General features: G+C 38.2%; 2 protein-coding genes across 2 annotated transcripts in view; one reads left to right on the top strand and one right to left on the bottom strand.

Annotated features, from left to right (window-relative positions):
- The first annotated feature begins 34 nt into the window (after positions 1-34).
- On the top strand, positions 35-10,144 carry LOC108416053 (lymphocyte expansion molecule). The gene is made up of 12 exons (XM_037537617.1): positions 35-152; positions 724-810; positions 897-992; positions 1,078-1,165; positions 1,474-1,644; positions 3,636-3,755; positions 4,369-4,509; positions 6,420-6,566; positions 6,806-6,976; positions 7,586-7,723; positions 8,250-8,380; positions 10,026-10,144. Exons 3-12 carry the CDS (start codon positions 943-945, stop codon positions 10,123-10,125), a joined length of 1,257 nt encoding a protein of 418 aa, XP_037393514.1. The 5' UTR covers positions 35-152; positions 724-810; positions 897-942; the 3' UTR covers positions 10,126-10,144.
- Positions 9,993-20,211, bottom strand: part of dhcr24 (24-dehydrocholesterol reductase) — a 19,582-nt gene continuing 9,363 nt past the window's right edge. Inside the window, exons 4-9 of the mRNA XM_017689091.2 lie at positions 19,529-19,647; positions 17,666-17,929; positions 16,764-16,907; positions 13,825-14,022; positions 12,859-13,037; positions 9,993-12,728 (exon numbers count right to left, since the gene is read on the bottom strand). Coding sequence (XP_017544580.1) covers positions 12,575-12,728; positions 12,859-13,037; positions 13,825-14,022; positions 16,764-16,907; positions 17,666-17,929; positions 19,529-19,647 — 1,058 coding nt within the window. The 3' untranslated portion in view covers positions 9,993-12,574. The remainder of the gene's footprint in view (positions 12,729-12,858; positions 13,038-13,824; positions 14,023-16,763; positions 16,908-17,665; positions 17,930-19,528; positions 19,648-20,211) is intronic.

Below are 20,211 nucleotides of genomic sequence, written 5' to 3'. Positions count from 1 at the left end.
GCCTGAACGACGGAGCTCCAGGCTCTGAGAGACACCGCAGTAATGCAGCGAGGTGGAACCTGCATGTTAAACAGCTTTTATTAAACAGGTGGACAGGACAAGTACATATAAACAGCCTGGGGTTAGATATCTCGTTTGAGAGCTGTTGGAGGGTAAGAAAATTAATTAACAGCACTTTTTTAGTTTTTTTAGTTTTAGTATAGTTTTTAGTTGGTAAGCATCCCCTTTCACCAACAAAACAAAAAATAGTAAATGCATCTTTTAATGTCAAGTTGTGTCGGTGGACCAAAAATACTGAATGCATTATTTAACATTTATCAATTCAACAACTTCAAAAAACCTAAAACAGAGCTCGACTTACATGGCTGCTGTTCAGAAGAGAGTGATGAATCTCCAAATGAGCCGAATCAGTCTGTATGCCTCCTCCTCTTCTGTAGGAAGGACATTATAATATTAATAACATGTGCCATATTACTTTTTTAGCATCATTGCAATACTAATTTTCAATACCATGTGCCATACGTACTATTTATTGCTTTTCAGTATCATTGCTATTATGACTTCTAATATCAGATGAAATATTGCTTTTCCACTTTTCTGTTTTAGCTTACATGTTTTTAAATTGACCTTTTATTATACATTGAGCTTGTATTATAATTCTTTTTAGCACTGGTGTTAAATGTGTTACTTCATTGTGTTGTATTCTCTTTTTTGAATGTCTAGTGTGAGCTGCGTGGGAACATACAGGAGTGAGTGAAACCTGAGATCAGGGGCTCAGTCAGTGAAAATGTAGGTAAAGGCTATCAGCAGGTACAGAACTCTTTGTTGCTAGGAGATGATGTATTAATTCTTTATCACGCCGTGTTGTCATAGACACACCGTTCTCAAATACACAGGGGGGTCCTTTACTGTGTGATCTCTGCAGGCAGGACACAACCTAAAATGGCAGAAAAGAAGTTCAAAGGGGCTCCTTTTGGTACACAGTCAGCCAGGTAAGGCTAAAACAATTGTTTATTATTAATATTATTATTATTATTTTTACACTTTTTCCCTCAAAGGATAATTTCTGCATTACAGGTTTGACATCTCAGGAGTCCATCCTGCCATCAAGAGGGTGGGAACATACACTCAGATTCCCTACTGCAAGAGACGGACAAGTGACCTGGTGAGGACTTTACAAAGAGTTGCCATCGGCAGAGAATCAGCTAATTAATTAGTAAGCACTAAAAGGCTTAATCTATGTCGAGCAGTCATGTTCCTGACTCACTCCTGTGTGGTGAAGCGTAAGATGATCTTAGGTGTTCTTCACTGTCTGCAATGCTGCCCCCTCCCCCTTCTTTGGGATAGAGCTTCTTTATAGTGCATGGAATTACAAGATTATACCAATTATGTGCAACTCAAGGAGTTAATTAGTAGGAAGACCTCTCACTAACTAAGAGGTACATGCTCTGAGTATGTATGTGTGTGTATCAGGAGAGGAACCTCGGGCCTGGCACGTATAATCCAGACACTGGCGACTTCAGTGCCAGGGCAGTGCAGGAACGAGCAAAAGGTCCAGGCTGGAAGAGGGCACAAGAGATGGCCCGTCTGGCTCAGATGCCTCACCTGCTGTACCAGGATGCATGGGAGAACAAACAGTTCCTGGTGAGTGAAAGATCATTTGTTCCCCTGAAATATATAATTTGTGTATGAAGTTGTCGTAAGAAGGAATTCAACAGCAGGGAGGATAGTGATGTACAACCCCATTTCCAAAGAAGTTGGTACGCTGTGCAAAGTGTAAATAAAAACAAAATGCATTGATGATGTGCAAATTGTTTAAACCCTGTATTTCATTAAATTAAAAATAGTACAAAGACAGCAAATTAAATGTTGAAACTGAGAAATGTTATTGTTTCTTGAAAAATATATGCCTGAATTTGATGCCACCAACCTGTGGGGCATGTTTACCACTGTGTTTAATCACCTCTTCTTCTAACAAAACTCTGTAAGTGTTTGGAAATTGAGGAGACCAATTGTTGTAGTTTTGAAAGTGAAATGTTTTCCCATTTTTGTTTGATATTGGATTTCAGCTGCTCAACAGTTCAGAGTCTCCTTTGTTGTATTTTTCATTTCATAATGCGCCAAATGTTTTCAGTGGTGACAGGTCTTGACTGCAGGCAGGCCAGTTTAGTGCCCGGACTCTTTTAATACAGACCAATACTGCTGTCATACAGCCAGAATGTGGTTTGACATTGTCTTGCTGAAATTAGCAAGACCTTCCCTGAAAAAGATGTCATCTAAATGGCAGCATACATTGCTAAAACATGTATGAAGCATTCAGCGTTAATGGTGCCCTCAGAGATGTGCATCTCACTCATGTCATGTGCAATAATGCACACATCTATACCATCAGGAACACTGGCTTTTGAAATGTGTGCTGATAACAAGCTGAGTGGTCTTTAGCCCAGAGGATGTAGTGTCCTTTTCCAAAAAGAATTTCAAATGTTGATTCATTGGACCGCAAGACACTTCTCCACTGCACCTCAGTCCATTTTAAATGAGCTCAGGCCCAGAGAAGGTGGCAGCATTTCTGGATCCTGTATATATTTGGTTTCTTCTTTGCTTTTTAGAGTATTAACTTGCATTTGTGGATACAGCCATGAACTGTTTTCACAGACAGTGGTTTTAAGAAGTGTTTCTGAGACCATGCAGTGATTTTGTCTACAGAATCATGTCTGTTTTTAATGAGGTGCCATCTGAGGGCCCAAAGATCACGGCCAGCAAATACTGGTTTTCAGCTTTGTCCCTTACATATAGATATTTCTCCAGATTCTCCAGATTTTAATGATATTATGTATCATAGATGATGGAAAGCAAAAATCTTTGCTATTTTATGTGAAGAAATGTCATTCTTGAATTGTTGCACTAATTGATTGGTGAACCCCTCCACATCTTTACTTCTGAAAGACGCAGCCTCTCTCCGATGCTCTTTTTATACTCATTCATGTTACTGACCTGTTGCTAATCAACCACCAGGTGTTTTTTTAATATTACACAACTTTACCAGCCTTTTGTTGCCCTCTCCCAACTTTTTGGAGCATCAAATTCAAAATAGGCATATCATTTTCAAAAAACAATAAAATTACTCAGTTCCAATATGCAATATGTTGTCTTTGTACTATTTTCAATTAAATACAGGCTTTAAATGATTTGCACATCACTGCATTTTGTTTTTATTTACATTTTGCACAGCATCCCATTTTTTTTGGAGGGTTGTACATTTACTTTAACTAATTTGTTTGTCCAGTTAAGGACAGCATATTTTGTGATACTTTTAAGGAATATTTATCATATCATCAAAGAAAAACATGAATCTACATTTACTTTCCTACGTTTCTTGAGTACAGTAGGTAAGCTTTTATATTGTGTAAACATTTTGGGACCTATGGAAATCCTCCAAGATTGCATGGAATAAAATATTTTTTGCATTAACTTACATTAAAAGTAAAAATGTTTTTGTCTTCTCCTGTAAACATTTTGGAGATACTTGCTTTTCTTTGGACAACAAAGATATACAGAATGTGTTAAACCAAATAGCACAAACCCTGTGCTGTTCTGAATCAGTGGTCTGTTTGTTCCTTATATTTCATGTTCAGAAAACAAAGGTTGGTCCAGGCACATACAGGATAGCTAGTTTCATTGAGGAGCTGGAGAAGAAACCTAGCAGCTTAAGAGGAGTTTGTGACACCAGAGAGGAGCGCTTCCAAGACTGCCAGGTACGCAACTGAGCCAGCAGAGGGAGGCAAATGATTGCCATATGAACAACAGTGCCTGAAAAGCCTGTTTTTTTCCTTTCACACAACATAGCAAGACCTTAAATGGTTAAAGTTGATGTGGGTCATAAATCCTGAGGCATTTTCTGTAATATGCTGTATTTCTGAGTGACACATGGTCTTACAGGGGTCTCTGAGCTAGTCTCTGAGTGTTTTTGCTTGATGATAGGTGGGGTGGGATGGTAAGGTGAAACATAAATATTGGTTAATATTATTTTGTCCTGCCCAATGATGCCCAGCGATGTGATAAAAAATCAAAAGACCCTTTTAAAGTTGGGCAAAATCGTTACATTTTGATGGAAGCAAAAATTGTTTTCTAAATGATAGGACAAATTTAAACTGATATTTAAGGTGAAGAAACTGGTCTTGCTTCAAGCTATCATTCAGGATAGTTTATTTAGTTTAGGTTAGCCATTTCAATGTGAAAAAGGCTAAAGTGGAGACTCGGTTCAAGTTAGTTACCTGGACAGCACAAAAAGAAACCAAAAGACATTACAGTGCACATGAATGCATATGTGGGCATACGTAAGTAGGCAGTATTTAATGTATGTTTCAGAGTTCTACCCCAGGTCCAGGAACTTATGGTAAGGGCGGGATCCCTTCAGCAGCACTGGAAGAGAAGGAGAAGAGGTCAGTGGGAACCTGCCCCTCCATGGGCTACAGTGCCAGCCTGCAGCATTTCCCTACAAACACTGTGGTAAACCTATTAATTATTTACTTTATTTGTTCTGTCTCACTGAGTGATTAGGAAACTATAGTACAGTTCTTATAGTATAGTATAACAAAAATCCAGGCACTGGATAGATAAGTTAATAGTACATACAAAATGTTGGGCCATAGCCAAATTACATATTTTGTTGATGTAAATGGAACCTCTGCAGAAAACTTGTTTTTTTTTTTAAATACTGTATATTAGATTAACTTATAAAGTACAACCAAATTTTTAAAAAATTGAGACGCTGTGTAAAATATAAATACATGTATATAAAAACAGAATACAATTAATTTGCAAATCCTATATACTCATATTTTATTCCCAGTAGAACATAGAACACATATCAGATGTTGAAAGTGAGACATTTTACCGTTTCATGAAAAATATTAGTTCATTTTAGAGCTTGATGGCAGCAATATATCTTAAAAATTTGGGACAGGGGCAACAAAAAGCTGGAAAATAATGTGGCACTCATAAAAAACAGCTGAAGGATCGATTTGCAATTCACACACAACTGGGTATAAAAAGATCATTTTAGAAATCCCTGTACGCAAGGGACAAGGTCGACAGTCAATATTGGGTGCTCGTGATCTTCAGGCCCTTAAAAACAAGCATGATTCTGTACTGGAAATCATTACATGGGCTCAGGAACACTTCCACACATCCATTGTCTGTGAATACAGTTCACTGTGCGATCCACAAATGTTGTATTATGCAAAGAAGAAGCTATATGTTAACATGATCCAGAAACACAGCCGTCTGGGCCAAAGCTCATTTAAAATGGACTGAGGCAAAATGGAAAACTGAATCAGATGAATTTTTTTTATAGTAGTAGCAGTAGGAGCAGTAATAGCAATAGTAGCAGTAGTATCTACTACTTGCACAAAAATCAACTACATATGTCATTTGACCTGGGGTGTCTAAACATTTGCTTACAACTGTATTGTAAGAGGTTGGTTCGAGAGTAGTTTTCAATCCCTTTCCTGGGGACCCACTGCCCTGCACAGGTACACATTATTGAAAAGAAAGGATCACTCTCAGGAGCTCAGTGCATTCCAGAGTGGTACTGTGATAGGATGCTTCTCCATTTGGCAATCTGATGGATGAGTCTGGGTTTGGCAGTTGCCAGGAGAACAGTACTTGTCTGACTGCATTGTGCTAAGTGTGAAAAAAAACTTTGGTGGAGGGGGGATTATGGTATGGGATTGTTTTCAGGAGTTGGGCTTGCCCCCCTAGTTCCAGTGAAAGGAACTCTTAATGCTTCAGCAGACCAAGAGATTTTAGACAATTTCATGCTCACAACTTTGTGGGAATAGTTTGGGGATGGCCCCTTCCTGTTCCAACATGACTGCACATCAGTGCACAAAACAAGTTCCATAAAGACATGGATGAGCAAGTTTGGTGTGGAAGAACTTGACTGGCCTGCACAAAGTCCCGACCTCAACCCGATAGACCACCTTTGGGATGCTTTAGAGCGGACACTGCAAGCCAGGCCTTCTCATCCAACATCAGCATCTTACCTCACAAATGCGCTTCTGGAAGAATGGTCAAAAATTCCCAGAAACACACTCCTAAACCTTGTGGAAAGCCTTCCCAGAAGAGTTGAAGCTGTTATAGCTGCAAAGAGTGCGCCGACATCATATTAAACCCTAAGGATTAAGAATGGGATGTCAAAATGACTTGGGAAGATGTCTGGTTCCACTGACTTACATTACAAGGTTTTCTTCTTACAACATATATACATATGTGTGTGTGTGTGTGTATATATTATAACATTTCCATTTACAGAGCTGATGTCGTCATAGCTGTACAAATTGACTACAATGACCAAACCTGCTGCGTCAACTTACTGTGTATTAAAATGCATATTTATGTTGTTTTTGTTTGTACAGCAGGACAGTGGTTTGAGTCCAGGTACTTACAATCTGAAGAGCTTTACTGACTTGATCCTCAGTCGCAGAGTCAGTAAGAGAGGCCCCTATGACCTGTTCACTGGCCGAAGAAACAAACCTGTTGTCTATGGCTACTTTGCCGTCCCTGTAAGTATATCAAGCCTTTTAATAGGGAGAGGGGGAGGCAGGTGGGGGGTTAAAATTATGAAACAGATCACAAAATTATTTTAATGGATAGAGAACCTGTCGTAAAGAACTACTTAAAAAGTGGTTGATTATAGCACCAGAAGTTGTTCTATTGTTGTTACATTTATACGTCCTAGAACCTTGACACTGCATAGAAACCTTTTTTCAAAGAGTGTGGTAACCATATTCACTGTCTTCAGAAAACGAGTCTGAAGCCAGGTGACTACATTAAAGAGGTACCCAAGTTTGGAGAGGAGCTGCAGAGACCTGAAAAAAAGAATCATGGTGTGTTTAGGCGTCTGGAGCGGTACCCTGCCGTTCCTACTGAGAGAATCTACCTTTGCAGCCTGCCTCAGTGCCCACGGCCTGCGGTACACACACAGCACATTTATCATTTGTTCAGGCTTTTTGATTCAAGATTTTTCAAAAATCAGCATAATTCAATCTTTAAGAAGTTAACTAAATGGCGCTTTGTAGAAAAGCCTACCAACTAGGTGGTGAACTAGGGGTCGGGAGGTCTACAATGCAATAAGTAGCTGTTTAATTCACTAAAATAATCAGTGAACCTGTCTTCTCATGTGTAATATTATTATGTATGAAGCCAATGTGTTTATATGGTACATTATATACATAAAGAGTTATTGCATATTAAAATGTGCAGAAGTGTGTTCACCATACAGTATGTTTTAGGTCTAAAGCTTATATTAGGACTATTGTAAAATAATGTTTTCGGCGCATGCAGCGTACTGTTACCATTTCATATAAAAACTGTATGTGAAGAAGCTTTTAAAGGCGTTGAACACTTCAGAGATCTGGTTCCTATCACTACCATGTGAGCAATTCTGACTAGGTAAATCTCTCTAGAATGGTGTGTTAAATGGCTTTGTTCATGTCTTAAGTATTTGATTACAGAGATTTTTAAAAAATGGTGGAATTCCCCTTTTAACATGACAATTTACAGAATTGTCTTTCTCTGTCAGACGTTTCCTGGTCCAGGCTGGTATGACGTCACTCCTCTGACACCAGGGGGCCACTCAAGGAGTGGTATGCCAGCCCCCTTCCTCTCCTCCGACCCCAGGTTCAGCAAGAGGAAAGAAACAGTGCTGAATAAAAACCATGTAAGAAACATATCATGGCAGAAATATCACTGCCATGAAAACAGATGCACATGTATATTATATAACATGTCTTAATGTACATGAGTTATCCAGTTATGCACTCTGACACATCAGACTTATTGAGAATTTCACAAGAAAAACAATGGTTTGCTTGGTTTTAACGTAACTTTATTCTTTCATGAGTTATTTACAAGTTTCTGTCCACTTATAAAATGTGTTCAAAGTATATATATATATAAAATATATAAACAGGCTCAGTGTGCAGTGGTTATTAGAGTATTCTGAACTCTGTGAACTTCCAGAGCTATTTTTCCCTATTCCAGCTTAATTTTATCCATTTCATCATCTGAGCAATTATGGTAAAGTAGTGAAAAGTAGTGGAAAGTGCAATTTTAGCATACTATAGACACCCTTTTCTATTCAATGTAGTTCCTTAAAATTGAAACAACATCCTTTACAGATTATATGGAACAGATTGAAGGTATTGAACATATTTGGACTGTCACATTCTGTATGCTTTCCACAGAACATGGTTGGGCCTGGCCGCTATAACATCACTAAGACAGGTCAGAGCAGAAGTGCAAATGGTCACAGATCGTCGTTCGTGTCTGGCACTCAGCGCTACCTGCACTGCCCTGCGAGAGACAAATACAGCCAGTAAGCCACTATATCTTACTTAAAGTTTATAGACAGTGTTCATATTTAGCCGTGTCTCTAAGAAATGGTCCAGTTGAACCCATGACACTTTGTAAAAAGCTTTAACTTCTACAAATTACACATGCACATCCAAGTGCATTCTGTAACACTTCATGTGAATTCCACTGACATTTCACAATTTCCGCATAAATAAACTGCTGTAAACAATGTCATGCAGAGAATGAAGTGCACCATGCTAGAGAAACATACTGAGTCAGAATTGTTCACAGTGGTGGTGATAGGAACCAGATGTCTGAAGCATTTTATGCCCTTAAAGCTCCCTCACAGAAAGCTAGTATAGGAAATGATTTCAAATATGTTGCCTGATGCCAGAGACATTGTTTCATAATAGTTTAAAGATAAGGTTTTGGCCTAAAATGTATATTTGCACTGTAGACATCAAGACCATTGGTTCCTTTTCCACCAAGGTTAAGAAAGAGTTGGTAAATTTATCTACAGATTATCACATTATCTATGTTTCACATCTAATCTGAATGACTTGGTTAACATGTAAATGTGTATAAGAAAGGCTTAATAACTAATGCATAAGCACTGAATAAGATTTATAATTCAGTACTTGACATGAGGGCCCTTAAAGTAGCTGTCATTTGTTACATTTATAGTATTATTAATGAATCATCATTCCCACATAACAACATATAAAGTACAGGCTTAATTAAGAACACCATGTGTCAGTTCCATGGAAGGTTCTGCTTCCCTCAAACTTGTAATCAAACGTTGTAACCGTTATGTTACATTATTTTGATGAACAGTTCTATGGAGACCTGTGCGGTTGCAGACATTAAAGACAAGAGTTTTTGTTTATGTCTGCGGTCACATCGGTCTCCTGACCACAAACTCCACTTCTGCACTTTGCACTGCAATATGTAGATCTGATATATGGGGTTCTTAATTAGGCTTCTGCCTTAAAAGGTCACACAACAGCATTATAAATGGAACAAACGTCTGTCACTTCCGGCTCACTTATGTCAGTAAAATGTCATTTATTTTTTACATATTCAAATCTTGCCTAATAAATGCATTTTTCAGTGATTATGCATGTGTTAGGAAGCCTCTATGTAAGTAGTCTTCAAATAAAATGTTACTGTTGTTTCTCTTCAATGCTACTTATTTATTTATCAAACTACTTGCTATACAATTTCAGATAAGACTTCAAAATACACTGTACATGCATGTGTATGTTCTTACTGGCCACAATATAACTTTTTCAGATTATCAGGGGAAATCATGTACTTATTTAACATCCAGCAGGCTTTGATTATATTCAAAGAGCTGCAATGTTTTGGTAGCAGGGTTGAGTAAAAGGCCACGACGATCACAAAAGGAAGCTTCTATAATTTGTATTTCACTATCTGAGATGGATACAGATTTCTGGATGGCTAAATGCATCTGTTCTTAGATCCAAATCTGAAAAGTGAATAAAGTTTGCTTCATTTTACAATTACAACCCCTGCAAATGGGACCGCTTTAGGAACACACAAATGTGCAAAGTTTCACTATTCACTGGGTTGAATGGGTAATTTTGCATAATAATAATGAAACGTGTAGAATGTATTGTAATGTGAGGTCTTTTATTGTTTGTTAGGGAGAGACTCAGGCCCGTCAATGTTCCTTTGGATAGGAGATCCTTCCTGGTGCAACCCGTGGGCCCCTTCAGAGGAGGACAAATGTGCTCTCCAGCATAGTTAACACTTACTAGTACCTTGAAACACACATACACATAGTTACTACCTAAACACGTTACTGCCTGAATTAGTCAAGCTTATGCTTAAGAAGCCATTTTTACCTTTTAAAAATACATTCATTTCCAATGTATCATATACCAATGTGTTCTTGTTATTTGTACAACCCACTGACTTAAAAAGAGCTTGGAATTGTATTCTTTTATATATAAATCACCATAACTAGGAAAAAAAAAACACTTTAAAAAGCAACGAAGGTGCGATGGAGAATGAAACAAACAGCGAACAAATATGCTGAAAGAGGTGCACATCAACAAACAACAACAAAACAAACAAAGGTGAAAGAGGTATACTGGAGGAGCTATGTATAACACAAGGCTATAGCCAAAAAAGTCCATTATCTCTAAAGAACAAAAGAGGTTTGAAGACATTCATGGCTGAAAAGTTGTTGAAGTGGTACATTGTTTGTTCGTAAGTATCCAGGCACCCCTCTAATAGTGAATTCAGCTCCTTTTCAGTGCACTCCAGCCTTGGCTGTGGCATAGTGGAACTGCATTCTCTGAAGTGGTACAGCTTGAGTGGGATTTGTGATCCAGAACCGATCACCCAAAATCAGTACTCGACCTCACTAATGATCTTGTGAGTAAATGCAATCAAATCCTCACAGCAGTGTTCCAACATCTGGCGTAAGGCTTTCCCAGAAGAGTAGAGGCTGTTACTGCACCAAAGGCAAAACTCCCTATGAACACCCTTGACTTCAGAAGAAACATTGAATGAGAAGGTGCCTACAGACCTCCAGACATATAGTGTACATAAGAGTTATGATACTGGGCAGGGAACAGACACAAGAAGCTGATGTGTGTATGTCTGTCTGTGTGTGTGTGTGTGTGTGTGTGTGTGTGTGTGTGTGTGTGTGTGTGTGTGTGTGTGTGTGTGTGTGCGCTTTAGAGTAACTATGAGGCACACTCAGCCAGTCTGTAATTTGACCTGTTTAGTCATTTGTAAAAATTTAATTAAGGAGCTTTCATGGGTGGCACTTATGGAAAAACAGCTCCCTCCTATTGACAGAGGTTGCAAACTTGAGTATTTCAACCAGTATTGGCCACACATTGAAAACAACCTTAAGGCAAAAGCGGTTCATTCAAAAATCTTATTAGGATGACAATTTAGAGAAAGGAAAAAGACACAGAATATTAATCTCTATATATCTACTTAGCAAAAAGGCATCATCACTAGAGACAGAAGGGAAAGAACAATACAGAGTGTCTGAAAACATTTATGAAAAATATGTATGAAATCTTGTTTTTACAATTTTGGACAAATATGCTGCCTGCATTTGGATCACAATATGCTTAAAGGGGCACTCCCACCTAGCTAACTAATCTATACAGATGTTATATTTAGCTTCTAGCTATCTGGCGTCCTTCTGCATTAGCCTTCTAGCAGAAAAAATAGCATTTCTAACAGCCTGCTCTTAAGTACCCATCCTAAAGCAGTTTTTCATCAAAAATCATCATCAAAAAGGTCTAGAAAATCCCACTCTATTGAAACTGAAGCACTAAAAAGCAACGAAGGTGCGATGAAGAATGAAATACATCCACATCCCCAGAACTGATCCTAGAAACCTGAGGATGGTACAGTCTATGAGAACATTAAGTGTCACATTGTTGTAGTCATGTATACTAGTCACCTTTATTTCTAGATGAAGCAGTGGTTACATTTTGTTAAAGGTGCCCCTTTAATACATATTTTGAATGTGGACTGATTTTGTGTTTGTTGTACGCAAAAAGGCTCAGAAGCAGTTGGCTGGTTGTTCCAAAATGTAAAAATAAACTGATTTGATCGAAAATTATTAACACTGTATTTTGCAGGGGTGGAAAATACTGAAGTAAGTGTACTTTGTAACTATTCTTAAGTATTATTTTAGAAGATTTGTACTTTACTCAGCCATTACTGAAACTGAATGCTTGTATGTTTTACTCAACTACATTTCCAAGAAAAAAAAAAGCACTTTTTTATTCTTAAATCTTCATTTAAACCTTCAGAGTACTCTAATCTCAAAGGCCAGGAGTTTATTCCTGGTGCATTATTTATATATGTATTTATTATTATTATTATTATTATTTATTGTTGTTGTTGTTGTTATTTATTTATTTTTTTAACATTCAGCCAAATTCAGAAAAGATATAAAACAGCTAATTCAGCCAGAAACGTCTAATTTTCTTGGTAAAACATTTATTTTGTACTTGTATGTTTAAGTGTAGATACTTCTTGACTTTCACTAAACTGCATTTTTTGCTCCTCAATTCCGCTATTATTTGAGTGCTTTTGGACACAGCACTCATACTTTCACTTAAGCATAATTTCTTTGTGCTTTTTTCCACCCCCTTTTTTTTAGCTTACTCAGAAAGGCCACATGTGAAGTCGTGCTTTATTTCAGTGAGGACTGAAATCAGTGTCTTGCAGCTTTGCAGATTTTGTCATAGACTTCAGGAAATGCCTCCTTGCAGCCCAGCTCCTTCCTAAGCTTATGATACAGGGTGCCATCAAACATTTCCCAGAATTCCTGCCGTTCCATGTACACATCAGCGTAAAGCATCTGGAAACTAGAGAGTGAATGCAAGCATGTTAAGGTAAAGTTCAGCAGGTGCTGCAAAATCACACTGTGCGCTAATCTCAAATATGAGACAGAACAGTGAACACCAAGAGAAACACAAAAAGTCCTTTTTAACTGACCCGTGAACATCTCTCACAAACTTCTCAAGTTGCCGTGTGGAGGCCTGGGCCTCGAAGTGTTTGACCTTGGGCTCCCCATATGCCCCAATGTCCACATACAGCTCATCCTCATCTCCTTTGGGGTGTACCATGCCTGGCTGATTGGGCAAAATGAATGGACACAGCCAGAGGGGATACACCTACCAAATACACACAAGCAGCAGGTCAAAGGTTTACAGACACAATGCTTTGTTCTTAATACAAATTTTTCTTTAAAGTTTAAGGTTTCCAAAAATGTAACCCAGGGCTCTGCGCTGTGGGGAGCTTAGGGGGCGTGGCCATGTAAAGTGGCTCTCAAAGCTTGCCACACTCCTGGTTAAAATAGGACTGTTGTTGTTTGGGGTTGGTTGTAGCATGTAGTTGTGTTTATTGGAGTAATTGTGTCTGAGGACGGTGGGCTTTGTAGTGTAACAAGTGCGTAGAGGTGTCTTCACGTATGTCTCTTGTTCCCTGCATGTTTCATGCTGGGGCAGCACTGGCACGAGCACTTCTTTGCCCTCTTAAAGTGCCTGTTTAAAAACTAAAGAGTGTTTGTATTTTTTGGGGAGAAAGCAATGCAACACACACACATGTGATAGTAATAGCTCGGGAAAAACACCACAGACATGCATTTTATCCCTTTGAACCAAAAGATGTTCCGTGTGTGCTTGGAAAAGTACACTGTCTAATTATTCAGCTACACTTCATACCAAGGAAAACACTTGGATGTAGCTGATGAAGCGCTGATAAATATGCCCAAAATATTAGTAAACAGCTGTTTTATGTGGAACCAAACCTAAACTGAAGGCAATAATAATTCAATTCAATTTAAATAATGGTGTTCTCAAACTTTTGGCAGGTAGTGTGTCGGATGTAGAGTCTATAAACTGTGACGTTGGTCACAGTCAGGGTGAAAGCTGCTGTTTGAGGAAAGAGGTGAGATCTTACGTGAATGTCCTGGTGGAAGCGTGTGATGGCTGTCTTGATGTGCTTCATGGGCACCAGCATGTCCTGCACCACGTGGTGCTGCTCATATAGGCGGCGGATGGTCTCTCCTTGAGTGAGTTTCAGCAGAGAGATCTTAGGAGGCACCATCCAGCCAAACAAGTACCTGAACAACATGTTATTCCCAAAAGGGATGATGTCCTGAAAAACAGGGACAAGAGAGAGAGTGAGAGAGCACTGAGGGGTGGAAGTGGAGGTTGAGAAAGATATTTTTTAAAGGAGCTGTACATTTATTTGGGGTCTCTGGTGGAAATACGTAATTGCGAGCAATGTGTAGAAGAATGCTTTTGTAATGTCAGTTGTGTTGTGGCCACTTCTGTCAAGCAAAATTAATCTAGGCACCTGAGAAGGCATTTAAATGTATCCTCCATGTTCAACAAGCAACTTAAGCCAGATGTATAGTGTAAACAGAAAGACACGTGCAGTTTGTGATTGTTCAAATGTGCTATAGTAATAAAATATCACTAGTGTGAGGATCTGTGCATATTAGCAAAACATAATTTGATTCGGTCCCCAAAACTTTTGCATACAACTTTATATAATTCTGAAAATACTTTTTCCTCTACCTATTCCGTAAAGTATGGAGACCCATTCCCACCAGGTTGAAAAGAAAAAATATTGGCTATGTTTCTTTCCTCCTTCTCTGTTTCTGGCAGCATTTTGTCAAAATATTGACTCAGTATCTCAAAATAACTTATTTACTTAATATCTTGAAATAATTACTTATTATCTCAAAATTACCTATTTTCCAGAAATAATGATCATTTCTCAAAATTATATAGTATCTTGAAATAACTTTTTTCTATAAATACTGACTTCATTTGTTGACATAAGTCAATATTTTACAAACATTGCAAATTTTCTCCAAATACTGACTTATTATCTCAATAATTACAGTAAATTAAGTAAACAAGTCAATAAATAAATAAGTATTTGGGGAAAATAGGTCATTATTTTGAGATCTTGTGTCAAAATAATGACTTATGAAGTAATTATTTCAACATAAGTCAATATTTTGAGAAAATAAGTCATTAGAGAAGTCAAAATTATAACATACTGCTTCCAGACACAGAGAAAGAGAAAAAGTTCAGGAGAATGATTTCTCCTCTACCTAGTGGGAGTGGGCTTACATACCCTGTCCATTTACGTTCATCAAGGTACAAACTATGTAAACTTATCCTCAAACCTACAACAGTGGTTTTAGGTGTCCTTTACAAGTTTTTGTAGACAAAGGCACATATTTTCATAACTTATTGTTTAAAAACAGAAAAATGAAATGGCCAAAGATAAGCCAGAGTGTATGGAGTCAATGCAACTTAATATACAAAAATACAGTTACCTTCCATAGCTTAATATTCTGAAGATGTACCCTTGAGGGCACCACCCCAGTCACAACACTGCCCCAATGACAGTTTGGTATCTTTATTTCAGAGACTGTATTAATGCTATATCTACTTTTCTAATAAAGATTGTACAAATACTTTAACTGTGTGAGAGGAAAAAGATGGTAAAATGAGGGGGTAAATAAATACACTGCAAGCTAAGGGAAGCTAACAGAGAAGAGCAGACCGATCAATACTTCCCCTTCACATTAAATAGGTACATTTTTTACGTCATGCCACTTTGCTGTCATTATTAGAAAAATGCCTGTCAGGAAATGTGTGTGTGTGTGTGTGTCCATGTTAAAAAGATAAAATATCAGGATATGCTGACAGACAGACACACACGCACTTACTCCTGCCAAACAAATGCAGGATCAATCCTTCAGAAAAAACAACCTGCATAATTTATCAAGTCATTTTAGACTGTAATAATTACCACATATGACTTCCTCCATCTAATGGCAGTGAGGGAAAGCATTAGTGTATGTAATTCAGAAAGATTGTGTGTGTGTGAGAAAGAGAGAGTGTGAGTTAGAGAGAGAGAGAGAGATACAGACTGAGACAATGATGATATGACAAAGCTGGAAGAGGTAGGGATATTCACCTAATTCTAATGCATTAAGGGAGGACAGCATTACGGCTAATGGAACGTTTGAGAGGAGAGAGACCACAGTGTAAGAACCTTAAACACATACCATCCAATTAGCTATCGAAAAATGTGATTTCTACTCAAACTGGTTGAGAACAGTGCCTATTTATTAGCAGCTGATGGGAGTGATAAATAGACTATACAATGACACCAGATGTGGATTAACTTTGATATGCATTCATTTTTTTTATATATGTGCTATCTCCTGACAGACGGATCACCTCAGATCACCAGATTTCAGAAAAAAGTTAATGACTGTGCCAACTGTAAGCTTGTATCTTCGTTACTTTCTGGGAACTTTTTAGGCTTTAAAAGTGTGATGTGGCTTTAATTCTTTGCCTTATAACAAGTATAATAAGGTATGCCATTAGGTTTAAACCTTTGAGGCTAATTGCATGGTATTTTAAAGGTTTATGTATTGATTTAAGGTGCGTTTAATAACTACTAAACTAAACCAGAGATTCATGTTAGCCTGTGTTTGACTTGGTAAATAGGCAAATATTTGACCAATACACAAATATTGGAGTAATAAGCACATTGGGCCTCATCCACCAACATCTTCCTGCATGTTTTTCTTAAATTTGTAAACGTGTTCTTAAACCACAGAACTGTTCGCACCTTTGTGCTCCTGAGGGTGCATAGATTCTATGAACAAATACGAAAGCATTAGTGAATGTCAGAATCTTTGTGAAAGCTGCATAAGAGAGTCTTAAGAACAGTTGGTTAATGAAGCCCCGTGGCATTATCAGCTGGAAGTGTTAAACATATCTGAGACAGTCAGTTGGAAGGTCTTCAGTGGTTTCACATGGATTGACTCAGACTGTTCTTATGATATGTTTCCCCTGGTTTACCTGTAGCTCCCAGAAGATGCTGCGTGTATGTCTGTGGTAGTAGTGTCTGAGTGGGATGTACTCCACAGCACCGGAATCCTCCTTCAGAAACTTCTCCACATGCTTAAAGAACCAGGGCTTGTAGTAGTGGCCAATGCGGTTGATCTATTGGACAAAAGCATGAAATAATTCCATCATCAAGTCTCAGTACAAAAGCTTGCATTTGAACTTTTACACAACAATATTACTTTAAAAACATTTTATTTTTATTAAAAATATTTTATGACCGATTCATTTATCTGTGAGTGTATCTGTGATGAGCCTTTTTGTGACCGTAGTGTATTGGCACTTTTTTTGTTGGTTTATTTGGATTTTTTACACCACTGGAAATCACATATTTCCTTTATGTTATATTAGAATATGGAGTAGGCCAATATAAATGGTCATGGAATGCAATTTGTTTACTACAAAACTAAATGAAGACTGGGCCTCATCCACCAACATTCACAAACCAAGATATCTGTTCTTAAAACCCACTCACACAATTTTCACAAAGACTCTGGTGTTTAGCAAAGTTTTCTTATTTGGGATTTGTTCTTAGGTAAGAACTGAACCTACACACACTCAGCAGCATAAGTACGTGAACAATTCTGCAGTTTAAGAACACGTCATGAATCTGATGTAAACTTTTCTTTTGTACTTTTTTCAAGAACAAATTTAAGAAAAAACTTGGAGATATTGGTGAATGAGGCCCAATGTTTTTACTTTCTACTACAAAGCTGCAATTTCATACAAGGGTTCGTTACAACAGCGGCAACGCGGTTGACTACAAACTAACCAGGACCGAAGGTCGGAATCTTTAACACACAAGGATTTTGGTGAATTCAAGCATATTTTAAGCAGAAGTGCAACAGTGATCTGACCTTGTCAGGCTCTGCATTGTCAGTCATGGTTCCGGTCATAATCACAGCCTCGTTGAGTGAATACTGCAGTCCCTCCACAAACTGATTGTCCTTGTTGGCTGACTCCTCGGCAAACGTCTTACAAATCGCATCCAAACCATGTACAGCCTTGTAACGCAGCTTCACCCACTTCCGAGCTGGAATGATCCGGATTTCAGCAGCCACAAGGAAGCCCAGGGTTCCACAGGACCACGGAACTGAATAGAACAGCTCAGAGTTCTCTTTCTGACCACAGCCAGAACATATACAGTTAATGATCTCTTACTTAGTAATACAGAAAGCACAATGCAATTTCTTTCAGCTTTTTATCAGCTGAAAACTGTGTAGAGTCACTTACAGAAAAAAGAGTCAGAAGAAATAAGAAATTATCAAATTTAATTATTACTATGGGTCCAATATAGGAATTGCATCTGATATGAGCTGGTAGCTTGTCATCTCATTTTTACTCCTGCAAGAACTGCTGTATAACCTGATGCAATCATGCTCTGATGCTCTGATGTTGATATGTTAGCAGTATTTCAGAGTTTTCAGAGCACAGCAGAACTGCAGCTTAAACCATGTTCAGTTGAGGTACCATGAAGGATAAATGTCATTCATTCAAGTTTGTCAATAGAAAACTCATCAATACAAAGATCTAAAAAGGGAGTAAGTATAAGCAACAAGCATCAATAGAGCTGGTTTCCTAGACATCGATTATGCATGGGTTAGGACTAAATTGCAGTGGTGAAAGGTCATTGCCATTATTTTGGAAGAATTAGCTTTAATGCGAGTCTGAGTAACCAGCCTTTAGAGTTGGAGGGAGCAGTTACTGGTATCAAGAATGGCCACAACAAGTTGTTAAGCATTAGTAGCACTGATGAAGGAGATAAGGGGATAAGCTAGGCCTTTTCAGGATAGTGTGAACAAATGAGTTCAGCGCTGTGAACAAAATACTGTTAAAACAAAGGAGATTATTTTGGAACGCCATCACAGATCTGTGCCGTCCCATGATCAACAACATCTTCATGTGGGTGTATGTGACTAGTCCATTTACTTGGAGCCGTCATGGTGACTAAGCTATGAGGTGGCTAAGACTCTTTGGAGCTAGTATGGAAATCCTTATCCTTTTGTTTGGCTCCACCATTCAAAGTGTCTTACTGTATGGAAGTTTGGTCTGGTTCAATGGCCTTTCAGCCACAATCCAGCCTAAGGCCAGGATCTTGAGGCTCCTGGACATCAGTGGTGGGTGAATCCAGGGAACCCTCATTCCTTCAAAGCTTCACAAATAATACCCTTAGATTGGCTGATAAAATCACACAGATTTTTCTCACACTTGGTATGAGGAGTTTCAGTCACTTCCCTCATGAAAGTGTTTAGGGTTGCAGGAGGAATAAACAGAAGATCAGAACTTTTGATGTTCTTCTGTGTACCATTGATTGAGCAGGTTAGAGTGAGATACATTTCTGTGAAAACAGACAATAATGTATTATATAATCTATCTAATCTATTTAGAATGGTTATTGATAGTGTTGTTTATGAGATACAGACAGCAAATAATGACATAATAATGAAAAAGAGGGATCATGTATCTTTCTTCCCCTTCTCCTCTTACGTCTCTTTTTTCTGACTCTGCCCATGTCTTTCTCTATCTTTCTCTAAGCTGCAGAGCCATGAGCACCGAAGCAGATGGTGTATAATAAATGCCTTTTTTTCTTTTTTTTTTTGGCTTTTTTAGACTAGGCTTATATGTAAATGTTGTACCCACATGAAATGTGTGGGCAACCAGATACATGGAAACGCAGCAGACATACATATACAAACACAGACTTTAAATAAGATTCAAACCTCAGTGCAGCGGACCAGACTGCCATCTGCCAGCACAAGCTCATAGGCCACGCAGATGTGCTGGAACAGCCCATAAATATGAGAAGAGGACTCAATACCCGTGCCCATTACCAGACCCCCTGAGAGAGAGAGAGAGAGAGAGAGAGAGAGAGAGAGAGAGAGAGAGAGAGAGAGAGAGAGAGAGAGAGAGAGAGAGAGAGAGAGAGAGAGAGAGAGAGAGAGAGAGAGAGAGAGAGAGAGAGAGAGAGAGAGAGAGAGAGAGAGAGAGAGAGAGAGAGAGAAAATTGGATGGGCTGACAGTAAGACATATATACTATGTACTATGCAAAATAAGTGCAAACAAATACTAATGCAAACAAACATTAATGCAATAAAAAGTAGCCATGATTATGTGTATTGATTAGAAGAACAGAAGAAGTTTGGCTTTAGATGTCTTATCGATTCACCCTGCCATTGCTGAAATTCTTTCAAATCCATCATCAGCATAGATGATTTAAGGCCCCCCTATCCTCTTGTGTTTTATTGTTTCCCTTAACATCCACTCATAATATTTGTGTGGTATCAAAAGCAGTCTGCATGATTTGCATGAAATGAAAAGCAGTTTGCATGATTATTTTTCAACTCTCTTCATCCCTTAGAATTCAACATGCCCTTTCTGTTACTGTTCCTTTAAAACTGATGTA

The sequence above is a fragment of the Pygocentrus nattereri genome, chromosome 4 (assembly GCF_015220715.1).
Source record: "Pygocentrus nattereri isolate fPygNat1 chromosome 4, fPygNat1.pri, whole genome shotgun sequence".
NCBI classification, from domain to species: domain Eukaryota; kingdom Metazoa; phylum Chordata; class Actinopteri; order Characiformes; family Serrasalmidae; genus Pygocentrus; species Pygocentrus nattereri.
The sequence above is the reverse complement of the archived record's forward strand: the minus strand, read 5'-3'. Positions and strand labels throughout refer to the sequence as shown.

Bases quoted from the DNA above. Each gene is read 5' to 3' on its own strand.
- LOC108416053 (XM_037537617.1), top strand. From the start codon at position 943: ATGGCAGAAAAGAAGTTCAAAGGGGCTCCTTTTGGTACACAGTCAGCC. The intron at 3,756-4,368 runs GTACGCAACTGA...TGTATGTTTCAG, and splicing joins AGCGCTTCCAAGACTGCCAG to AGTTCTACCCCAGGTCCAGG. The intron at 8,381-10,025 runs GTAAGCCACTAT...ATTGTTTGTTAG, and splicing joins GCGAGAGACAAATACAGCCA to GGAGAGACTCAGGCCCGTCA.